At 41.8% G+C, this 25,600-nt stretch overlaps 1 protein-coding gene across 1 annotated transcript in view; it reads right to left on the bottom strand.

Moving 5' to 3' along the window:
* LCP2 (lymphocyte cytosolic protein 2) overlaps positions 1–23,962 on the bottom strand; it is a 348,123-nt gene extending 324,161 nt beyond the window's left edge. The window contains exons 1-2 of the mRNA XM_089684306.1: positions 23,672–23,962; positions 22,952–23,014 (exon numbers count right to left, since the gene is read on the bottom strand). Coding sequence (XP_089540432.1) covers positions 22,952–23,014; positions 23,672–23,749 — 141 coding nt within the window. The 5' untranslated portion in view covers positions 23,750–23,962. The remainder of the gene's footprint in view (positions 1–22,951; positions 23,015–23,671) is intronic.
* Positions 23,963–25,600: the final 1,638 nt, after the last annotated feature.

The raw sequence follows: 25,600 nt of genomic DNA on the forward strand, positions 1-25,600 counted from the left end.
ACAAAGTTAAAACAATAAATGAAGATTAGACTTTACTATTTGAACAGCACTTTGTATGCAGACCCCTATTATGCATTCAGTGATGTTATAGTGGGATAGACGATGTACCTAACCACCATGTGCTGGTTAGTGTCACCTGGGAACTCAGTGGACTTAAAGTGGCATCATCCTGACATGGCCATCTTGGGCCTTCCATAGGGATGAATGCTAACATAAGAAAAATACTGTAGGTAATAGACAGAAAGGAGCCTACTACTGAGTGGGTCTATTGAAACCAATACTATGCATGCACAAATAGCCACAATTCGGAATTTACTAATGGTCACAAAACTTAGCAAACGTCTAAATGAGTTCACCTCCTAGAACCAGCTGAACAGCAGAGAAAAATCTTTTCCTGACAGACTCCATGGCAGCATACATATGGGTTAGTCCTGCCCTCTCCTCTCCTATAGGACCCCACTCCCATAAATCTTTGCTCCTTGCTAGAGGCTGTGTTTCTTTTTTTGTCCTCCTCCTATGGACCTAGTACGTGCAAGTCTTACCTTGTTCCCATATACAGATGGCAGCATTCGCGACCAAGGCCTGGCAAGCCTCTCCCGAAGATGTGAGATGACGCACCGCTTGTCAGTTCTAGGGGTCCCTAGATAATGGTGGGGTATTGGATGCGGCGGATGGATGTTGGCGGAGTTGTGCAGATGCATCCCTTCATTTCCAGCATTCCCCAGCTAATGGCGGGGTGGAAATGGATGAGCAGGAGACAGTGCCTGGAAGAGTGGGGTCTGCCAATGGTGGGTGAGCAGCAACCTGCTACAAGCGGGTGGCCATGTAGCACCTAAATGGACAAGGCAGTCTCCAAGGCAGGCGATCGTGGGAGTGCCACGATCGGTAAGCGGTGGTCTCCCTTGTGGCAGTGATCCCTCGTTTCTGTTTCCTTTCCACTTCTTTCTCTTCCTTTTTTTTCCTTGGTGCTAGTGCTCAGCCTCTCATGGCACCTGGAGTGTAGTGCTGTGCTCCAGGCCACCGCTTACTAGTCCGTGATCTTCCCAGTGTACAGCGCATCATGCATGCGCAGTATGGCAAGATTGAGGCACTCGCGCATGAACGAGGGTGTCACAGGGAGATGCCGGGGTTCTTTTTGGTCCAGAAAAGAAACGGGGCTTGCAGGCTGGTCATAGATCTTACCCATCTAAGCTCCTTTATCAGGAAGTCAAAATTCAAGATGGAGACTCTGTTCACAGTTCAACAAGCAATTCAACCAGGTAACTGGCTTCTGTCTATAGATCTGAAGGATGCCTACTTTCATGTGCCCATTGTAAAAGATTTTCAGAGGTTCCTCCGGTTTGCTGTGAACCAAATGGCATCTTCAGTTCAAATGTCTTTGTCTTTCTCAACGCTTTCAACATTGCCACATGTGTTTTCAAAAGTCTTGGTGGTGGTTGTGGCCCTGATCAGAACCAGAGGCATTCGCCTGCACCATTACCTAGATGACCTGTTTCTACTATTCCAGGGCAGAGAACAGCTGCTACAGCACAGAGCCCATGTCATCTCGACCCTTCTCGAGTTCAGGTGGTTGTTGAACATGGAGAAGAGCCAGTTGGAGCCCACACAGTCTCTGATATTCCTCGGGGCTCATTTCGACACAGTCAGCGCCACCATCTCCCTTTCCTTGGAGAAGATTTCGGTGATCTGGAGCCGAATACTACCTGCCCTGTCCTCCTCACTTCAGGCCCTCCAACTCCTGAAAATCATTGGCACCATGGTGTCCGCAGCACCGATGATGAAATGGGCATAGTACAGAATGGCTTTCTTCAACAGTGGAACCCGGGCAAGGAAGGCTCTCCTTCCGTCCCTGAAGGAGAGCCTTCCTTGATGGCTACAATGGAAGAATCTGCTCAATTGACACTTGATTGCCCCCATCTCCTAGGTCACAATCACAATGGATGCCAGCAACTCCAGATGGGGTGCTCTATGCCAGTCAGAGATGGCTCAGGGCAGATGTAATTTTCCCTCCCACAGGTTGGGGTCAAATGTCCTGGAATTGCAAGCGGAGTTCTGTGCAGTGGAGGTAGTGGCTGTAATTCTGTACTGGCCAAGCAGACCTTGGTTTCCCTTACTGGCACAGCTCAGCTTTCGGGATCCGGTTCCTCTCCCTCTCAAGTCAGACCTCTCACTTCAAGTCAGGGGGCCATTCTTCACTTTTGCCCAGCTCGGCTTCATCTAATGGTCTGGTGCTTGAGAGGGGAGGCTGGAGGCCTTAGGCTGTCTGGTTGAGGTAATTTCTACCCTGATAAATGCCAGGAGACCAAGTACCAACAGGGTCTATGGAAGAATCTGGTCTAAGTTTGTGGCCATGTGCGGATCCTATAGTAATCCGAGGCCCTGAAAACTGGAATTTGTAGCTGTAATTTTTAACAACTTCAAAAGAGCCTGTTATCTTAATTAAAACACAACAGATGCCAGAGCTTAGGCCTGGATGCCAGCTAATTAGTCTTGGTAGGATGTCTGTTTCCATGAACCATGGAAAACACTTTCCTCTGACCTATCGTAAAACAATAATAACTTAGTCAAGCAGTCACACATGACCTGTAAAGCCATTATGGCTCTAGGAATGCAGAGCGTGCCATATAACGTCTATTCCACATGTAACCATTCCACATAGAATTCAACAGGAACTGGGCACATTAATATTAGGTATATATTTGAATAGGGAATATCATACCAAACAAATCAAGGTCATATATAACTGTGTTAGCACATAGGAAAGGGGAGAAAGCAGGCTCTTCCCTCCTGGTTGACAAAGGTACGCTGTGTTTGGTCAGTTGTTCTCAGGCGACACCCCTTTGATATCATAGAAAAAAGACTGACCGGATCTAGTAAATGAGCTCTCATTTAACATCAACCAAGGAACATCTTAGCAGACTTGAGAGCCAAGGCAACATTTTTGCTTGCACAAGTGTACTTTGCCGAAATCAAGGACTTTGCAAGTATTCTGCCTTCTTAACGCCTTTCTCTTATTTCTCCATTGCATTATTTTTCTGTTTATGTCTTTTGTAACAACCCTTTCTGTAAATATTTTAATTTCACCATATTGACATTTTTAGTAATAAACCCTGTTTTGAAAAGTGTTGTAACTGTCTCTAAAGCTTTTAATGCAAACTAAAGAATTCCTGTCTCTTGAAGAGTGTTACTGTACATATTAATCCTCTGAATATACTTGTCTGTGTTGACAGTGTGTGTTACAGACGTTTATTGTTCACATTTGTTGTTCTTGCTAACATTGTGAAGGGTTGATAGACCCAAAGCTATCTGGTGGCAGTTGGGAGTTTGAAGGGTTAATTGCGTAATGAACTAAACTCCGTGACTATCGCTCTCAGGCTGCTGGCATATAGATTATGGTTCCACAAGCTGGAAAATGTTTGTGCAGAGTGCACCTGAGAGTGGCATTGTTAAGCAAGTGACCCCGCAGTGTGAGATTGGCCGGTCCTTTGTCATGAGTTGGTTAGAAGGGCAGGGTTCGGGCACCACGTTCGTCAGTTACATCAGCAAAAAGAGTCTCTGAAATCAGGAACCTTGACTGCAAAGAACCATTTTTTACATTCTTCCCTGATCGAGTGGTCTTCATCCCTATTTTAGGTTCTAATCCTAAAGTGACCTTGGTCTTCCACGAAAACCAGGAGATTGTCCTGCCAACATTTAGAGCCTCTGGAGTCAATAACGTTTACCCCCTGGACGTGGTGAGACCTTAAAGCTGCACTTGCAGGTCACAACATCCTTCCATAGGTTGGACCGTCTATTCATCCATTTCCAAGAGTAAAGGAGACCGGGCTTCTCCCAGGTCAGTCGCAGCCTGGATTGTCCTTGCCATCTAAATGGACTATAGAGCTATGGGTTTGGTGCCTCTGGAGACGGTGATGGTACACTCAACCAGAAGTATGGCTACGTCCTGGGTGGCTTCCCGGCAAAAGTGTTTGAGTAACTGCCCACCCATGTGTGTATGGCTAGTTAATTCTCATACATATGCTGTCATGGACCATCATTTTCCTTTCCTGATGGACACCATGGCAGCAGGTGTACCCTCCCAATGCCATGCGTAGGCTAGTTATGGAACACAGCCTCTAGTAAGGAGCAAAGATTTATGGGAGTGGGGTCCTATAGGAGAGAAGAGGATGGGACTAACCCATACATATGCTGCCATGGACTCGTTCAGGAAAGGAAAATTGTGGTAAGTATTTGATAGGAAATTTTCAATTTTAATGACATGATTTCAAGCAGTTTATACTTCCTATACATGTGTTGAACATTTTAAAGAATAACTGCTTTAAAAGAATTCTAAATGTGTCTGTATAAAGTGATATATTAAAAAAAAAACCAAACGGCATTAACTTCACCTAGCTGAAACATCTCAGTAGTGACACGGCTGAGCATGCCCTGATTAGAAATCCTTAGAAGTGCCATTATTCTGTTGTTTTTTGCAAAGTGCTATAGTAAATGCCTTTGCTGTCAAGTCTTGAAATGTCGTTTGGACAGAGTGAACTCGTTTTTGCAAAAGCTTGATTAATAAAAAGGCTAACATTTCTATATATATATTTACCGGTATACATCGATACTTGTAACTACAGAAACAGCAACATTTTATTTAGCTTTTTTTTTGGGGGGGGGGGGGTTGCTCCTTATACAATATTTATAGTCTCTCGTTTTTTAAATAATGTTAGTTTTAATTATTTTTGTACTTCTATGTGCATTGAACATGCCCAGGGACTTAAACTTTTGAGATATATTAACTAAACGGTAGAAAAACTGCACTTGGTGCTCAGCATCTAACCACACACAATATCAGTGCTGAAGCAAAATTAAAAGGAATACAAATGTTGAGCTGTGTTACTAAATTTGATGTGCTGGTCATATGTATCCAAATACAAAGGATCATAATATTATCCCAAAAATGTGATGTGTCCCAACATCATAAATATACATAAAAATTATTTTAAAACATTCAGAGGGTGACACCACTAGTTCACAGTGACACTCCAATAAAGAAAAAAATATCAATTCACAAATCAATAAACATAGATCCTGATGGAAGTCCACCACCTGTATGTAAATGTCCAAATAAAGTAGGTAGTTATGTGTAGGAGGGTTCCACCATCATTGCTAATCTTCCCATATGTTTTCATTCATGAATGACAATAAGCGGCCTTGTGAATTCCACACCAACACCAATGGCAGCCTCCTACCAAGCAATAATACCCCTCTCTCTTTCTCTCTGTCTTTCTGTCATCCCCCTCTCTCTCTCATCCCCCCCTCTCTCTCATCCCCTCTTTCTCCTCCCCCTTCTCTCTTTCATCCCCCTCCCTCTAACAATACAACCTATGTTATATAAAGGACTGCAGTAGTCACGTTTGCTTGGCCTCAGAAGTGGCCAGATTATTTTATGTCAGCCCTTGGCAGAGGGTTTGTGCATTTTGTGCACATCCACTCTCTCCTCATTGGCTCACTGGCAGTGATTGACAGCAGCAGGAGCCAATGGCTTCTTCTGCTGTGTGAGCCAATGAGGAAAGAGACTCGAGAGAGCTGCAGCTCTCATACACATTGCTGGATAGTGATGGGGCTCAGGTAAGTAAAAGGAGGGGCTGAGGGGGGAGTTACACACAGTAGATTTTTATCTTAATGCATAGAATGCATTAACTGGTTGCCGACAGTGTTTTTACTGCGGCAGGGTGGCACCTCTGCGCACAACCTGCAAAACAGGTAGGGGGCGCGCGCCCACCCTATCCGTCCCACCGATCGCGGCAGCGGGTGTCCATCACCGGGTCCCGGTGATTACTGGCAATCACTGACAGAGAGCATGGCTGCAGTGTTTACACTGCAGCTCTGCTATCTGTCAGTTCAGAGCACGCTGAACCTGAGAAGAGTTTATCTCTCAAGATCAGCATGTTCCCATGAAGCACACACCCCCGCCCCTAGTAAAACACTCCCCTCACACAGTTAACCCTTTCCCTCAATAATAAACTTAACCCCTTCCTCTGCAGTGCCATTAGTACAGTGTCAGTGTTTTTTTTTTGCACTGATCACTGTATTGGTGTCACTGGGGATGTCAGTGACCCAAAGGCAGTTCCCCCCAGTGTCAAAATGTCCACCGCAGTCCCGCCATAGGTCGCTGATCACTGTCATAAATTGCTGATCACCTCCATAAGTCACTGATCACCGCCATTATTAGTATAATAATAAAAAAAATCGCAGAATCTTTCCCGCCATTTGTAGACGCTGTAACTTTCACGTAAACCAAATAATTTACATGTATTGGGATTTTTTTTTTAGCAAAGACATGTCGCAGAATACATTTTGGCAGAAATTTATGACTAAATTTGATTTTTGCATTTTTTTACTGGACATGTTTTATAGCAAAAAGTCCAAAATATTGTTTTTTTTTCTCAAAATTGTCAGCCTTTTTTTTTTATAGCGCAAAAAATAAAAAACACACAGGCGATCAAATACCACCGTAAGAAAGCTTAATTTGTGGGAAAAAAAGGATGTAAATTGAATTTGGGTGCAGTGTTGCATGACCGCGCAATTGTCAGTTAAAATAACCCAGCGACGTAACACAAACTGCTTTTGTAACCGCTTCCTGACCGCCCTATAGCAGAAATACTGCTACAGGGCGGCATGGGTGCGCAAAGTCACACATATATTTATATATATATATATATATACAGGGCTTTCTTTCTGCCGGGAACGCGGCGGTACTGCGTTCCGCCACCTTTTTCTTCTTGTCCCCGCTCACCGACTGCCTCTGCAGAGCTGACAAGCTATGCAGAGCAGCGAAAGTGACAGGTGCCGGACGCGGCTTGTTTATGTCATGCTTGCGCGTGCCCGGCACCTGTCACTGCCGCTGCTCACAGCCGGTGAGCGGGGACATGCACGCTTCACCCCCCCCCCTCTACCGCCAGCGTGTAAACATCGGGGGCGCGCGGCCACCCCCATAGGAAAGGTGTATCTTAGTACACCCGGCGGTGCGCGCTGACGTCATCACGCCCTCTGCTCGTCGATCCTACCATAGCGCGGATCGTCAGCATCAGGTAAGGAGCGGCGATACAATTTTTCTCGCTTTTCTTGCTAATGTGGGGGGGGGCAGTGTTACTCGCTATTCTTACTAATGTGGGGGGGGGGGCGGTGTTAATTCCATACATTTACTTTTATAGCCCCTCCCAAATTTTACTTGCATTCCTGTTCTCTAAAGGGGTGGTCCTAGGGTTTGATGGGGGCGTGGCCAGGTTTGGGTGGGGGAGTTCCACCACCTTTCCTCTGAGAAAAAAAGCCCTGTATATATATATATATATATATATATACACTTGATTCAGGCTCCCGTGGTTTTCACGCCCCTCCCAGATAGCATCAGATTGCCCGTCAGTACACCAGTCATCACATTTAACTCCTTGATTGCCTGGAGCATGCTCATTCACAATAAACCTCCATTGCTAGTATAGTATCTGAACGGGTCAATATCTTTGATCAGATCAGCACTATACCAGCATTCACATTAGTATAGTGTCCCCAAAAACGCAGCGTTAGCGGGATCAGCCCCAGCACCTGCCAGCTACTGCGTTTAGCCCCTACGCTTACCCCCCCCCTCCTTCCCCAGCAAGTGCAGTGTCAGTAGGTCACTGTCACTTGATACATTTCACACAAAACCGCAGTGTTCTCAGAATCAGGCATGATCTCTGTTAGCACTCTCATATGCAGCAGAGTCCCAGTACTAGTGCCGCTCTACCTTTTGGTGAACTGGCAAGTACCAGCAGTCTAGTACATCTTGGTCTTTCACATACCTCCTTGATTTTTGGAGCTGTTTTTCACGGAATATCTGTATGCAATGGTTGTGGATCAAAGCAATTTTTAGGCACAACAATTTATCGCCGCCAACCCAAATTCAAACCTTGCCAGACCATTCGCATGGAAACTCATTACGGTTTTCGAATTTACATTTTTTTTGGGCCTAACCCTCAACATGGGCATTACTAAAAGAAATGAATTGCGGTTGTATTGGTCCGCAGACCCGATTCATCATATGCTCGTGTTCTCTGCTGCCATGGCCAGGCATAGATATGAGAGTATAATGTGTTTTATGTATTTCAATGACAATACACTCTGTCATCCTCGGGGGTAACCCTGAATTTGACCGGCTCCACAAAATTCAGCCCCTCGCAAATCACCTTAACCAAAAATTTGCAGATTTGCAGAAAAACATCTGCGTTGATGAGTCCCTCATTCATTTTTCTGGCCGCCTTGCATTCAAACAATTTCTCCCCTGCAAGCATGCCAGACATGGGGTCAAGATGTAGAAGACCTGTGAGAGGGCAACAGGCTATACTTACAAGTTTTGGATTTACGAGGGAAAAGATAGTCACATGGAGCCCCCTAGATGCCCAGACTACATGGGGAGCAGTGGCAAGTTAGTTTGGGACTTGGTGTCATCCTTTTTCCATATGGGATACCACTTATATGTGGACAAGTATTATTCAAGCATGCCACTATTTAGACATTTGTACAATCTTGGAACTGGCGCTTTTGGCAAAGTGTGACCTAATGTGTGCCTACCATTAGAAGTGGGTGGATGCAGGGTGGTATATTCTAATGGTGGGCATACCACACACTTTTTCTGGCAGAGATTTCTTCTAATTTTTTCATTCAGTCCACAGGCTGCATACAAAAAGAAAAGAACATAGTATATATACCCAACAAGGACCAGCGACGTACTGGTACATCACTGGACTTTGAATGGTTATACCAGGATGATGCCTAAAGCTGCAGGCATCATCCTGGTATCGTTTTTTTCAGCCGGCAATCAGCTTTCATGTAAAAGCAATCCTTTTACAAGCAGTGGGAGATGATGCCGACCCTCCCCCGCTGCCTTCCACGGCCTTCTCGGGCAGTCTTGTACCATTGGGGGAACCTGAGAATGCAGCTAGTCTTTCTTCCAGCTGACCATAGAGCTGATTGGAGACCAGAATGGTGGCAACCATCTTTATAGCCTAAGAATTTGGAAGCTACAAGCATTTCATCACTTCAGTTTCGCAGGATATAAACAGCTCCATTCGTAAATTGGGGCATCATCTGATCACACCGATTTTGGTTTGATTAGATAATGTAAGGGCAGAGGAAATATCTAGAGCCTGATAGACCTCAGATTTCTCAAAAAAGAATATATGACAATGCCCATTGAAGTTATAGGGGATATTTGCATTCCCTGTTATAGCATTAAAAGTGATCAAAAAAAAAATGAAAGGTACAATGTAAAAATACTTTTAAAAAATCAAAATAAAAAATCGCCCCTCACATGCACGCACACCTGTGTGCACAAGCCTTGACCTTGTGTCGGTATGTAAACAGCGGTTGCACCATGCATGTGAGGTATTGCTGTGAACGTCAGATAATGGGCAGTAATTCTAACAATAGACCTCCTCTGTAAATCTAAAATGGTAGCTTTTAAAGGCTATTAAAGTGTTGCCTATGGATATTAAAAATGTTTGCAGTTTGTCGCCATTGTACGGGGCATGTGCAGTTTTAAAGCATGTCATGTTTGGTATCTATTTACTCGGCATACCATTATCTTTTATACTGTACCACATAATTGGCCAATATATTGGATTTTTGTGCATTAAAAGTAAAAAAAGTGTTTTCTTTTTAAATTTGCTTTTCGCTGCGCGAGTACTATGTGCCATCAAAAATTGTAGTACCCATCATTTTATTCACTAGGGTGTCTGCTTTAAAAAAAATAATGTTTGGGGGTTTAAATTAATTTCCTAGCAAAAAATACAGATTTTTTTCATGAGAACAAAAAGTGTCAGAAAAGGCTTGGTCTTCAGGTGGTAAGAAGAGTGAGTGATGTGTGGCATAAACTTCTAATGCTGGGCATAGAATGCCCCCACCCCCCAAAATGACCCCTTTTTGGAAAGTAGACATCCCAAACTATTTGCTGAGAGGCATGTTGAATCAATAGAATTAATTTTTTTACCACAAGTTTTTGGAAAATGACAAAAAAAAAATGTTTTTTTACACAAAATTGTCACTTAAATGATTTACTGCTCACACATGCCATGGGTATATGTGGAATTACTCCCCAAAATACATTCTGCTACTTCTCCCGAGTATGGGGGTACCACATGTGAGAGACGTTTTGGCAGTCTAGCCAAGTACAGGACCCCAAAATCCAATAAACACCTTCAGGCTTTTAAAGGGCTTTTATTTCCTCATTACACTTCCAGACTACCTATAACAGTTTCAGAGGCCCTGAAATGCAGGGATAGCACCTAACCCCCCCCCAAATGTCCCCTTTTTGGAAAGTAGACACCCCAAGGAATTTGATAAGAAGCACGGTAAGTATTTTGCAGATCTCATTTGTTGCCACAAGTTTTTGGAAAATGAAGAAAAAAACCAAACATATTTTTTCTATTCTTTTATATTTAAAAACCTCGTAAGAAAAAATGAGATCTGCAAAATACTCACCATGCCTCTTTTTAAATTCCTTGGGGTGTCTACTTTCCAGGAAGGGGTCATTTCGGGGGTTTGGTGCTATCCTCACATGTCAGGGCCTTCAAAACTGTGATAGGTAGTCAGAAAGTGTAATGAGGAAGTTATGCACCTTCAGGCTTTCAAAGTGGTCATTGGATTTCAGGCTCCTGTATGTGGCTAGGCTCCCAAAAAGTCTCACACACGTGGTATCCCCATACTCGGTAGAAGTAGCTGAATGTATTTTGGGGTGTAATTCCACATATATCCATGGCTTGTGCGAGAAATAAATCATTTAAATGAAAAAATGAAAATCATTTAAAAAAAATGTTTTTGTAATTTTCCAGAAACTTGTGGAAAAAAAATAAATCTTCCATGGACTCATTATGCCTCTCAGCAGATAGCTTAGGGTGTCTACTTTCCGAAAAAAGGGGGTTTGTACTATCCTGGTATTTTAGCACCTTAAGAAATGTGATGGGCAGTCAGAAAGTAAAAGCTGTGTAAATTCCATTACCTATACCATAGTTTTTAGTTGCTATACCTTTCACGCAATGCAATCAATATACACTTATTGGGATTTTTTTAACCAAAAACATGTAGCAGAATACATTTTGGCCTAAATATATGAATGCATTTTAGTTTTTTTGGATATTTTCTATGACAAAAATTAGAAAATATAGTTTTTTTAAAAAAAAATTTTCAAAACTTTTTTTGTTTATAGCGCCAAAAAATAAAAAGCACACACGTGATCAAATATGACCGAAAGAAAGCTCTATTTGTGTGAAAAAAAGGACATAAATTTCATTTATGTACCATATTGCATGACCGTGCAATTGTCAGTTAAACTAGCGCAGCACTGTACAGCAAACAAATTGCGTAAATTGCAGTATCTATACCATAGTTTGTAGGCACTATAACTTTCACACAAAGCAATCAATATACACTTATTTGGATTTTTTTTCCCAAAAACATGTAGCAGAATACATTTTGGCCTAAATTTATTACTAAATTTGAGTTTGCTATATATTTTTTAGAGCCAAAAGTAAAAAAAATTGTTTTTCTTCAAAATGTGGTCTTTTTTGTTTATAGCTCGAAAAATAAAAAGCGCACAGGTGATCAAATACCACTGAAATAAGCCAAATTAGTTTATAACCAAAAATTATCATTTTTAAAAAAAAATTCATATTTTTATTTTATTTTTTTATATTATTATATGTTTTGTTTTTTTTTACATACTGTCACCCTAGCAGTACAGTGTCATGGTGACATGGTGACACTGTACTACTTGTGGGGGGGGTGATGATTTTTTTTTACAGTGATTGCTTTTACACCCATAAAGGATGTAACAGCAATCATTTCTCCTTCTCTCTGTCTGCATTCTTACAGCCACTGAGAAATACTGGGTGAGCTGTGATTGGTCACAGCTTGTCACATGGTACAAGGCTGTTGTGAATAGCCTTGTACCATGTGACCTCTGGGATCATTCACATCCTTGACAAAAACATTTTTTTTTCACACAAAGTTGTCATTTAAATGATATATTTCTCACACAAGCCATGGGTATATGTGGAATTACACCCCAAAATACATTCTTCTACTTCTACCGAGTATGGGAATACCACATGTGAGATTTTTTGAGAGCCTAGCCACATACAGGAGCCTGAAATCCAATGACTACTTTAAAAGTCTGAAGGTGCGTAACTTCCTCATTTCACTTCCTCACTACCTATCACAGTTTCCCCCCAAATTACTTTATTTCTGGAAAGTAAACACCCCAAGGAATTTAAAAAGAGGCATGGTGAGTATTTTGCAGTTCTAATTTTTTCTAGCAAGGTTTTGAAATATAAAAAAAGAAAAGAAAAATATGTTTTTTGTTTTTTTCTTCATTTTCCAAAAACTTGTGACAACAAATGAGATCTGCAAAATGCTCACCATGCTCCTTATCAAATTCCTTGGGATGTCTATTTTCCAAAAAGGGGTCATTTGGTGAGTTAGGTGCTATCCTGGCATTTCAGGGCCTCCGAAACTGTGATAGGTAGTCAGGAAGTGTAATGAGGAAATAAAGCCCTTTAAAAGCCTGAAGGTGCTTATTGGATTTTGGGGTCCTGCACTTGGCTAGACTGCCAAAAAGTCCCTCACATGTGGTACCCCCATACTCAGGAGAAGTAGCAGAATGTACTCTTCTAACCACCTGAAGATCAAGACACTTTGCACAGAGCAGCCCTGATCTTATTCTTTTTTTACTTTTAATGCACAAAAACACAATATATTGACCAATTATTTGGTAAAATATAAAAGATGATGGTATGCCGAGTAAATAGATACCAAACATGACATGCTTTAAAACTGCGCATGCCCCATGCAATGGCGACAAACTGCATACGTTTTTAATATCCATAGGCAACATTTTAAAAGCTTTTACAAGCTACCATTTTAGATTTACAGAGGAGGTCTAGTATTTGTATTACTGCCCTTGATCTGACGTTCACGGTGATACCTCACATGCATGGTGCAACCGCTGTTTACATACCGACACAGGGGGGTGAGGGGGCTTTTATTTAGATTTTTTAAATGATTTTTACACTGACATTTTTATTTTTTGTATTTTTTGATCACTTTTAATGCTATCACAAGGAATGCAAATATCCCCTAAAACTTCAATGGACATTGTCATATATTCTTTTTTGAGAAATCTGAGGTCTATCGGACTCTAGATATCTCCTCTGTCCTTACATTATCTAATCTCACCAAGTTCGGTGTGATCAGATGCTTTTCCAATTTACGAATGGCGCTTTTATATCCTGCAAAACAGAAGAGATGAAATGCTCATAGCTTCAGATTTCTTAGGCTATAAAGATGGTTGCCACCATTCTGGTCTCCAATCAGCTGTATGGTCAGCTGGAAGAAACACCAGCTGCATTCTCAGGTGCCCCCAATGGTACAAGACTGCCCGAGAAGGCCGTGGAAGGCAGCGGGGGAGGGCATCATCTCCTGCTGCTTGTAAAGGCAATCCTGCAGCTAATTAGCCACTTGGATTGCTTTTTCGCTGGCTGAAAAAAATGATACCAGAATGATCCCTGCAGCTTTAGGCATCATCCTGGTATAACCATTCAAAGCCCAGTGATGTACGTACGTCATTGGTCCTTGTTGGGTATATACATGCTATGTTCTTTTTTTTTTTTGTATGCAGCCTATGAGCTGAATGAAAAACAGAGAAGAAATCTCTGCCAGAAAAAGTGTGTGGTATACCCATTAGAATATACCGCCCTGCATCCACCCACTTCTAATTGTGGGCACACATTAGGTCGCAAGGTGCCACATGCGTCAGTTCCAAGATTGTACAAATGTCTAAATAGTGGCACGCTTCAATAAAAATTGTCCACGTATAAGTGATACCCCATATGGAGAAAGGATGACGCCAAGTCCCAAACTATCTTGCCACTACTCCCCATGAAGTTTGGGTGTCCGGGGGGCTCCACGTGACTATTTTTTCCCTCATAAATCAAAAAAACGTATAAGTATAGCCTGTTGCCCTCTCACAGGTCTTATACATCTTGACCCCATATCTGGCACGCTTGCTGGGGAGAAATTGTTTAAATCCAAGGTGGCTAGAAAAATTAATGAGGGACTCATCAACGCAGATGTTTTGCTGGGTAGTATAGACATCTGCAAATTTTTGGTTAAGGTGATTTATGAGGGGCTGAATTTTGTGGAGCCGGTCAAATTCAAGGTCACCTCGGGGACGACAGAGTATATTGTCATTGAAATGCATAAAACACATTATACTCTCATATCTATGCCTGGCCATGGCAGCAGAGAACATGGGCATATGATGAATCGGGTCTGTGGACCAATACAACTGCAATTTATTTTTTTTTTAGTAATGCCCATGTTGAGGGTTAGGCCCAAAAAAATTTAAATTCGGAAACCGTAATGGGTTTCCATGTGAATGGTCTGGCAAGGTTTGAATTTGGGTTGGCAGCGATAAAATGGTGTGCATATAAATTGCTTTAATCTACAATCAATGCATACAGATCTACCATGAAAAACAGCTCCAAAAAATCAAGGGGAGTAGTTAAATTTGCTGTTTCCAGCTGAATTCCGGGTTGGGCAGTGGATGGCGGAATTACGGGTGCTGCTGAATTTGTGGGCTGCCAATCGGAATTTGCAAGCACATCCGGAAGGATACTATGGGCTCTACGGGCCTGTGTGCGAATTCTTGGTGGTTGCAGGACAGTACTTGTGCTCGCCACCGCACCAGCTTGTACTGCACTTATGGGACTCGCCACGTCACCAAGTGATACTGCAGTGCTGGTATGTGAAAGACCAGGATGTAGTAGGCCGCTGGTGCTCGCCAGTTCACCAAAAGGTAACGCGGCACTAGTACTGGCACTCTGCTGCATATAGAAGTCATCAAAATTTACCGACAAGTGCTAGCAGAGTTCAAGCCTGATTCTGCGAACACTCCAGTTTTGTGTGCAATGTATCAAGTGACAGTGACCTACTGACACTGCACTTGCTGGGGGAGGAGGGGGGTAAGCGTAGGGGCTAAACGCAGGTGCTGGCAGGTGCCGGGGCTGATCCCGCTAACGCTGCATTTTTGGGGACACTATACTAATGTAAACGTTGGTATAGTGCTGATCTGATCAAAGATATTGATCCGTTCAGACACTATACTAGCACCAGAGTTTTTTTTGTGTATGAGCGTGTTCCTGGCAATCAAGGGGTAAAATGTGATTATTGGTGTACTGACGGGCAATCTGATGCTATCTGGGAGGGGCATGAAAACCACGGGAGCGCGAATCACGTGTATATATATATATATATATATATATATATATATATATATATGTGTGTGATTTTGTGCACCCGTGCCGCCCTGTAGCAGTATGTCTGCTATAGGGCGGTCAGGAAGTGGTTTGTGTTACGGCTCTGCTTTATTTTACCTGACAATTGCGTGGTCATGCAATGCTGCACCCAAATTAAATTTACATCTTGCTGGTTGGCAAGTGGTTAAAAGATAAGTACACAAATGCTTTGAACTTGGAAACAAAATGGAGGAATTTAAGATTTTATCTTTATGGGAGTATCTGAAACCTAACTGCACAGTTTATGTTTATCACTGCACAAGGTAGAGAGACTCACAATCTCCAAGCACAACTCCACCTGTAGGTGATAGCCCATCTCGTTTGCTGCATAGATGAGAACAAAGGACGTCCAATCGGCTGCGCTCCAAACAATCCACTTTATTGAACCAAGATAAAACCAATACAGACAGTGGAAATACAGTGGGGGACTTGCAGGTAAACACGTTTCACGCTAAAGACAGCGCTTATTTATTACCACAATTGCAGTTTACATGACTGGGCTGGGGATATCCAAGGGTGAACACTTTTTTTTGGAAGGATGGGGTGGGTAGAAAAGATGGAGGGGTATGCCTATATGTCAAGAGTGATCTGAAAATGAATGTGATTATATTAATAAAGAGAATAGTAACAATGCAGAGTCTTTATGTGGGAGAAACAGGTAGCAAGTAATTGCAGACCCCTATAATGGAATGTTTTCACAGACCAAAATGGCTAAGAAGCATGGCAATGATATTATTGTGGGGAACTTTAGATATCCGGATATTGATTGCACAGAACTCGGTAAATTAAGAATTTTTGTAAACGGTCTAAGTTTGTCCGTGCTGTGGCCCAAAATTCTCTCATGGGGAAAATACTTTTCATCTTGTTCTTAAATGACTGGCAATAAAAGAATAAATAGGTGTATGTTTAATAAGCAGAGATAATTTATCTCATTTCAGTTCTCAGGGAAAAATAGGCTCATCTGTCCCCCTGTTTATGAAGCAGAGAACATTTTTTCTCAAAAGGAGAAGAGAAGTTTTTCCTCTGAGAACAGCTGAGATCTGTGTAGAAGGGGGAGGGCTGCACCTGCATGTGATCTCAAGAGATATCGTGTGATTACAGATCACATGAGTTTAAGTCCTCATGCACACTTGACATTTTTACAGCTGCTGTTTTTGGATTTTGACGTTTTTTTCTACAGCCAGTAAAACCCCCCAGCATGTTATCCTATGTGTCCATGCACACATAGACTAATCAATGTTTTTTTGGATGGAAAAAAAACAGGACTAGTGGGTTTCTAGAGGAGCTTTTTAGCTGTAAAAATGCTTGAACGTGGAAAAACGCTGTAAAACGCTGCAAACCGGAGTTTTTGGATATTTTTACCCCAAAAAATATTTAGATTTTTTTTTATACGCATTTTGGCAAATAGCACATCTGCTAGCCACCTTTGGGTGCCATGAACCAATAATGGCACTGCAAACATGGCATGCATTTTGCATGTGTTTCCAGAACGCAGGTAAAAATGAGCCAAAATACATGTTAAAAAAAGCACCAAAATGCACATAATTTTTTTTTAAATGTGTGTTAAATAAAGCAGCAAAATATTTGTTTAAAAAACTGCACCACAATGTGCATTAAAAAGGCCCAAAAAGCAAAATTGAACCTTTTTGGGCATGGAGTGTTGTGTGTTTTTTCAATATGCATTTTGGCGCATTGATAGTGTATTTGTCAAATGACAAAATGTGTGGCAAAATGCATTTTTGCTAACACCATTTGGGGTGGCATTAACAATGAATGGCACCCAAAAGCCCACTGCGTATTTGAACACAATTTTAGCACAATTTGGAATCATGGCAAGAATTGTGCAATTCTGCATTGCTTAGTTGTGCGTGGGTCCTAAATGACAATACATTATAACTATACTGTATACATAAACATATACAGTTATAGTCTATATCAATGTTTAAACCCACTGGTGCTGATATTAGGAAGAAAGAAGCCTTCTTCCTCACATCACAGTAGTTTCTCAACCATATTTTCCAGCTCTGGGCTGGAGAATCTAGGATGGAGATATTTTACAGAGATGGCCAGTGACATCTTCAGATCTCACCTTCATAAACTGGCTACCTCTATAAAAGTGAATGACAGAAGGGTGTGTCCTGTGATAAGAAGTGAAAAAAATGTTTTCCGCTCCTCTCCTCAGCTTCATAAACTGTCATATCTGAGTGATCAGCTGTGATCATCAGGATCTTGGCTTTTCTCGCTTTCATAAACGGACACCTAAGGAGAGCAGCAACTGGTTAAAAAGATCTGTGGGGCAGCCAGCTAGAAAACAGAACAAGTCAAACACTATAAACAATCCTTTCAGCAACTCACACACAATTCCTTAATGCAAGGATAAACCTAAAAGGAATGAATAACATGTATGTAATGCCCCCCAGGTTAGGTAGATCTTTTTTGTTAGATAGAGTAGCAGCCTGGGGGTGAGTCGGTCTGGGGCTGAGTCACCCTGGAGTGAAACAGGAGTTCACCTCAGGACAGACTGGGAGGCTCTAACAGGTCAGGGCTTCTGGAGCCCTCCCACCTCTGCAGAAACATGAGAGCTTTCTGGAGGAGGGGTGGAATAGGGGAGGAAGCCAGGATCTTCATGTTTGAGGTACAATGGCCAATCCACTGGCAGGAAGCTGGGCACTGTGACCAGGGCAACCCTCAAATGTGGCAGAGCCTGGGGGGAGGTGTGCAGTGTCGGGTGGAAGATGGATTGAGGCAGGCTGGAGTATGGAGCCTGGGAGGGGAGCCCCTCTACAGACAGGTCACTGGAAAAGAGGATCCCCACTGCCTCAAAGTCTCCCAGGAGGACAGCCTGTTTAGCAGGGAAGGAGCCAGCCCAGCGTAAGACCTGAAGGCAGCCACCAACCAGTACTTTTAAACCCCCTGGGCCAGATAAGAGGAAAGAGCAGTCAGGTGCAAGACCCAACTAGCTTCTCATCTGGGACTGTTTTAAATTAACAGCTCCTGGGCCCCCTTGTCCAGGAAATGCCCTCAGTGCAACTGGGTGAATCATTTGGGGTCTGAGGAGTTACACTAGGAAAAGTCTTTGGAGCTCTTCAAGGAAAGAGATTGTTGCTGTCCATATTTTTGAGGGCTGATATATTTTTCTAAAGGGAACCCTGAAAGTAATTCCAATTGCTTTCACAATTGTAAACGTTTATTTTCCCAATAAAGGAAAAGCTTTTTTTATGCTTGGCAAGTTGAATGATTTCAAACAGGGTATGCTTATCTTAGGAGGGGACTTCAACCCACCCCTGGAGCCTCTAACTGACACTTTAAACAGACACTTGTTTCTGTCTTGCCGAGCTCTCAAATCTATCAACACCAATTTAGGAAACCTTACCCTGGTAGATACCTGGCGCATATTAAGCCCCACTGGGAGGGACTACACATACTACTCTCACTTGTATTCAAATTATACCAAATATAATGTTTGTGCCCAATTTTACTCAAACTGACTCCCACATGGGAGTAGACGTTCGATCAGTCTTCTGCAGGTATCAACTTTTGTCTAAAAGGCAAAATCTACATAAGACTTTAGGCTAGGTTTACACTGCTTACACAGTAAAATGCAGTGCTCTACCACGTGGGCAGCTGTCAATGTAAGCTCCAACAGATCTCCAGCAGAGAGCAGTGAGATGAGTGTTCCACAGTGCATTACACTGCCATTATTTATTTATTTATTATTTTATTTTAACTTTATTTGAAGTGTCTTGATGTATAGTGTGAAAGAGCCCTTAACAGCAGGCAAGTGATTCATAGGTAATATCAAACACCATAGCAGTATGTGACAGTGCGAGGCTCTGCGACGGTATGAGTTGGCTAAATTGGTAACGAGATGACACAGGTTTCTCAAAGGTTCAGTTTGAGAAGCTCCAGGATGTGTATTACTCGTATAAGAGGAGAAACCTCTATTTTTTAAATTTTCTCCTAATTCGGTAGTCCTGGATAGGGATGTGGAGCTTGAGCCCGGGTTCACACTATGCTGGACAATGCATGTAATTCACACAGGAATCGCACAACATTCCTGTGCAAATTACATGCAAATGTCTGTGTGGTGCGATTTGATCCATTTTGTATGGCTCAAAACACATTGCATCCGCATCAAAAAGGTGCAGGACCCGTTTTTAAATCCGCACCTGAATCGCATAGCATGGGTATTCTTACCCATGTGATGCGATCTCTGGCAACCACATAGTTTGCGATCTGTTTCAGGGTTTCAATAATTTGTCATTGACACCTGCACCAGATCACATGAATGTGATGCGATTGCAATGTGCAACGCACAGGATTCACAGCTTTTCCTGCACCACATTTGTGTGAACGGAACTTTCAGTCCTGTGTCTGGACTTTGCTAGATGATGGCAGCCTGGGTGAGTACACAGGCTTGAAGGATCAATATAAGCCTGATCATAGCTACTGCATCTGCAGTTGCTGCTATTTAACAACACAACCAGCAGGGGTGTATCACGAAATCAGTGATCTCGTGTGCAAAATCAAGCTCTGTGTAGCGCAAAGTGAACGTGGTATAAATTGTGCTAAATATGGGGTGTGGCTTAAAGGGGGTGTGGTTAAATAGAGTCTGAGATGTCTTACATAGTGCAGAATGTGGTAATGTTAAATAGGAAATGTACAGTGCAGAACGAGGGGGCAAAGATGCCAGTCCTATCAAATGTATATCATCCTTTACCTTCATATAGCTCACTTATATACCATCCTAGTCATCCATATACCTTTCTTATATACCATTCTGTACATCCATATACTTCTCTTACCAGGAGTGTTTTATGAAGTCAGTAGGCCTGTGTGCAAGATCATAGGCTGGGCCCCATTGCTTGATACAAAAAAAAAACAAAAAACAATGCAGTGTGCTCAGTGCACCATAGTAAAGAGTAGGCATGGTTTTCAATGTGTCAGGAGTGTTGCTAGGATTGTAAAACACCTACAGCACCATTGGGAACATGAAGTAGAAGAGTAATGTGGTGCGCACAGCTTGTCATGGTGAACTGTGGGTGTCTCCACATTTTGTCAACAGTGGGGGAGGCTTAAGGGAAGTGTTTAAATGAAACAAGGTCAGCCTGTCCCCCAGTATAATCCCCCCAGGTCAGTCTGTCCCATGATAAAATCTCCCCCAGGTCAGTCTGTCCCTCAGTATAATCTCTACCAGGTCAGTCTGTCTCCCACTATGATCTCTCCCAGATCAATCTGTCCCCAAGTATGATCACCTTCAGGTCAGTCTGTCCCCTAGTATAATTCCTTCCAGGCCAGTCTGCTCCCCAGTACAATATCCCCAAGTCAGACTGACCTAGGGGGATTGTACTGGGGGAACACTCTGACCCCCAGTACAATCCTGGCAATAGTTGATATTTTTAGGCATCAGGTGTCCTTATTTCAGTCCCCCTTTACATCAGGTGTCCCTAGTAGAGTTCTCCATTGCATCTGGTTTCCCCAGGCACTGAGACTGAGGACAGTTCTCTGTTGCAGCACCAGCTCTTTTCCACCTCATGCAGGCTGGAGGTAGGCGAAAGCCAAATCTTCCCTCCAGCTGCAGCTATTGGCCGCTGCTCCTTCTGACAGGAATGACACTGCAGTCACTCCTAAGTAAGGAGCGGGATGAGCGTCCAACTAGGCAGCGCCCCTTCCCCTCAACACAGTGCCTCCCCCATTCCTGGCCCTGCTTGCAGCACCTGAAGCCAGGGGGAGGGGAGAGGAGAAGAAGTTGGTAGGTGCAGGGGAACCACAGAAGAACTGTGCGGTGGAAGGAGAGTGAAAGGAACAGCCCATCATGCACTAATAGTGTATCATCTATTGTGTGGTCTGTGGCAGAGCACAGTGGTCCCCCCTTCTCTCAGGGCTCGTGTGCACCGCACACTACAACAGTGAACTGTCCTCAGTTCAGCCTGAGTACAATGGATGATAAGCCACTAACAACCAGTGTTTGAGAATAGAAATGTGCTCTAGCCAGGTGAGGTGACAAGACTTCATGTTGGAGAGATTCCCTTACCCACAGGACTGGTAGAGCTGGGGGGGGGGGGCAGCAGTGGGTAGGCAGAGGACCGAGAGAGTCAGGAAAGCAAAGAGTCCAGGATGGGGATCTGTAAGTCTCAAATGGGAGAGCCTGGCATGCTTAGAGACCCTATCCAGAGGCCAAGGTGCTGTGAGTAATGGCTGAGTGAGCCTGAGTGTGGATTCACACATGTAGGGTGAGAATTGAAGCTCCATTTTCACAGTGAGCTGACAAAGTAGTTGATCATCAGTTCAGGACAGGTTTAGAACGTGTTTAGGACAGGAATTTTGATACAGATGCAAATTCTGTGACTGAGCAGACTGTGCTGGAAACCTGTTCACAACTGATGACGTGCAATTTAGAAACTGTTCCCATGGAAGTCAATGAGACTGTAATCCGCACCAGAACCAGATTGTATTGTTCAGAAATCGGGCAGGACTCTTTTTGAATTCGCTCTGTCAGTGCACAGCATATATATGAAGAGGCACAATAGAAACTAATCTTATATCACATGTCATGAAAATTGGATGTGGTTCAAAACACCCCCAAACCGTATATACGTGAACTGGCCCTGTTCTGCTGTGTGAAACTGAAACCCTTGTGTAGACCAATATGTGGACTTTCTTATCTTTTTAACAAAAGTGGGCTGCCCGTGCCTTTAAACCGCAAGTTCAGACTGATGTGGACTCATTTAAAAATGCTCACCACATTGAGTCTAATCACCCCATATTATTTATGACAGGTACTTTTATAGCCATATAAAAACAAGTAATAAGAGTGAGCGCACAAAAAAACGAAAACAGCTGCAAGCATAGAAGGATAAACCCCTTAATCCTCAAATAAAACATTGAATATATATGCAGCGCTATTTTAGTGCTGCATAGATATTCTAGGTACTTATATAGCGTCATCAGTTTATGTAGCACTTTACATATATATTATACATTCGCATCAGTCCCTGCCCTCAAGGAGCTTACATTCTAAGAACCCTAACTCACATTCATACATACACATACTAGAGCCAATTTACCTGCCAGCATGTCTTTGGAGTGTGGGAGAAAACCAGAGTACACAGAGGAAACCCACTCAGGCACAGAGAGGTTGGGATTGGAACTGATGACCCTAGTGCTGGCAGACAGAAGTGCTAACCACTTAGCCACTGTGCTGTCCATATATAGGTTTTATTACATAAATGGGAAAAGGCTGACCATTTCGGCACTTTTGCTGGACAGCTAAAGGAAGTTTAAAATAACAGATTTATTGGCCAGATCAACAGATGAAATTAAGGGAAAGAAAAACCTAAAAAAAAGAACAGTCACCACATAGGTAAGCTACAATATATAAAAGTTTTTTTTTCCTTTAGTACTGAATTAAGTCCACCTGATTCAAAAGTCTGTAGTTTTTTTATAACATTTTTATTTGGCACAAATCTCTTATTCAGTCTGCAACTGTCTAGATTTGTTGCCTTAACAGATACATTTGCTCTTGTTCTCTGAGCAGCACACCAAATTCATAGAACCATAAATTTTTATTAAAAGCTTACCAAAAATCTTCTCCCACTTATTCCTTGTTTTTTAACAATCTTCTCACAGTCCTTTAAGTTACACTGCAATAGAAGAAAAAAAAATTACGAGGTGATCAAAATTCTTGACCTTTTTCCCTATATGTACCACAAATGTATTTATTTATTACATTATTTATATGGTACTGTCAATTTATGAAGCACTTTGCATACTATTCGCATATATCTGTCCTTGTCTCATTTACAAGTCCTATATAAATCTTACATACTAGGGCCAATTTAGACAGAAGCCAATAAACCTACCAGCATGTCTTTGGTGAAACCCAGGAGAACATGCAAAGTTCATGAAGATAGGTATCTGGCTGGGGTTTGAAGCAAGAAGCTCAGTGCTGCAAGGCAGAAATGCAAACTACCAAGCCACTGTGCTACCCAAGAGATTGAAAACTGTTCAATATAAAGTACCTTTTTTGGCAGACACACCCCACAATTTGTTTTTCAACTCAATCATATAATCTTATATATTATATATATCTTTTTATATATGTGTGTCTGTATATATATATATTGTATATATAAAACTGCAACGCATATTACTTTGGTATTGAATACAATGTATTGTACATCAAACAAGTTTATGACATAAATTATTACAATACCAGTCTATGCGTTAGGGGTATGCAAAACTAAAATAAAGCTGTTTTGTAATAGTTTAGATTTTGGTAGTTTTAAAACATAACTCACCATTCTAAAATAATCTACAAGAGCATCCGGACTCCATGTGCTCACTTCCGTGCAAGATGGAACTTTCCGAAAATCCATTTTATGTTTACAAGACAATTCTGTTCATAACAGAAAACAGTCTGACAGTACACAGTTTTGTCAGAGGTCTGAACACCTAAATGAAAACTGAAAACTCCTGATGACCTGGTCGATTGTTATGGCACAGATGTGCCTAATGTTGGCATAAAAAAGTATTTTGTTTGATCCAATAATGCTGCTGTAGGCTGACAAAGCTTCTAAAAAAGTGACAACATCCCCCCTGGTACAAGTGCTTAGTTCTCAGAAAAAGGCTGCTCATTTCCTTTACCACTTCCTCATTTGAAATACCAAGTTACAGCAGCTGAACTATATAAGAGCATTTACTGAGTCTGGTTATAAAACAAATGTATAGTTTTACAAACAAAAAAGGAATTACATTGTTATAATGTCAATATATTTGTTCTATTACACTTAATGGAATCTATTGCTTGGGGGGTGGGAGGCTGCCTTCATAGCTCTGAATTTTGGTGCTATGTTTACAATGGAAACTAAAAAAACTGGTATCTACATCTTTTGTGCGGTTTACAGCTAAGCACAACCCCCACAGTGATGAATGATAATGCATATAAAATACATTCCACTGAAACTGCACCACACGAATAACCAAATGTGTCAAGGAACCCTGAGGGGGACCAATAGACAGTGACAGGGTATATACTATACTATAGAACAGGGGTAGGCAACCATGGACAGGCAGACATTACCTAGAATGGACTCAATAAAAAGTAAGAAAGGTTTCAGGAGCTGGGAATAAAGGAAGAGTTCAGGAGTCAGTTGTAAGTAACAAAGCGTTCATGGGTCAATAGTAAGTAATGCAGAGTTCAGAAGTCACAAATGGGTAATACAGAGGTCAGGGGTCAGTAGCCTTAAAATGAATAAAGTTGACTGAACATTTCAAGTACAACTTTAAAAATACCGAACTTTATCACCAAAACATGAGAGACGACACATATGTATAAAATATAGAACATTTTACTAGTCACATTTAAATTGGATTAAAAAGTGAAAAGAAAAAGAAAAAATGCCCTTAGATAATCCAGTAAACTGGCAGAGAAAAAAAATAGATGCCCTATTTTCAACACCGGAAAGGAAGTACTCAATATAGGACAATTACATGTATATATGAAAATAGAAAAATACATTTTAAACAAAAATAAACATATATATATATATATATATATATATATATATATATACACTCATATCAGTGTAGTAAGTCATGGGGTGTCTATAGGAGCCTTGGGGGTGGACACAGGGGCAGCAGAACCAGAACACCATCAGACAAAGCATGCGGCAGGCAGCGAAAGAATAACAAAATCTGAAATAGCATAATACAGCTATTCAATACAGATAAAGACAGCCATGTCCAATACCTCATATAGACTGGAGGAACTTACTCGCTATGATTGTAAAGCAAATGAGTAAGCTATGGAAAAACAAACACCAGCCTGCTGGTTGGAAGCCAACAATAGATATAAATATATAAATAAATTATATATATATACTGTATAAAAGGGAGAAAATGAGCAAGACACCAGAATGAGGTTCAGAAGATTAAAAAATAGCCATAGATAGCTACAATAAATACAGATGTATACCATTAACAGCAGATTATGATCAAAATATTCAACAGTACTTACACAAGCTGTGTATACACAGACAGATTGAATAAACCAAGTGGCTCCTAAAACAGTAGGGGACACTAATCAGCTCATATAGTAAGGGAACATCCATATGGTAAGATGGAAAAGACATCCAAGCAAGGCCATGAATAAATAACAAAAATATATATAATGGACCATGTGTTACTCAGTTCCTCCAAACACCCTTAATATTAAAAAGACAACCACC

Source organism: Staurois parvus, unplaced genomic scaffold (genome assembly GCF_062004578.1).
Source record: "Staurois parvus isolate SC_StPar_1 unplaced genomic scaffold, SC_StPar_1.0 ptg000343l, whole genome shotgun sequence".
NCBI classification, from domain to species: domain Eukaryota; kingdom Metazoa; phylum Chordata; class Amphibia; order Anura; family Ranidae; genus Staurois; species Staurois parvus.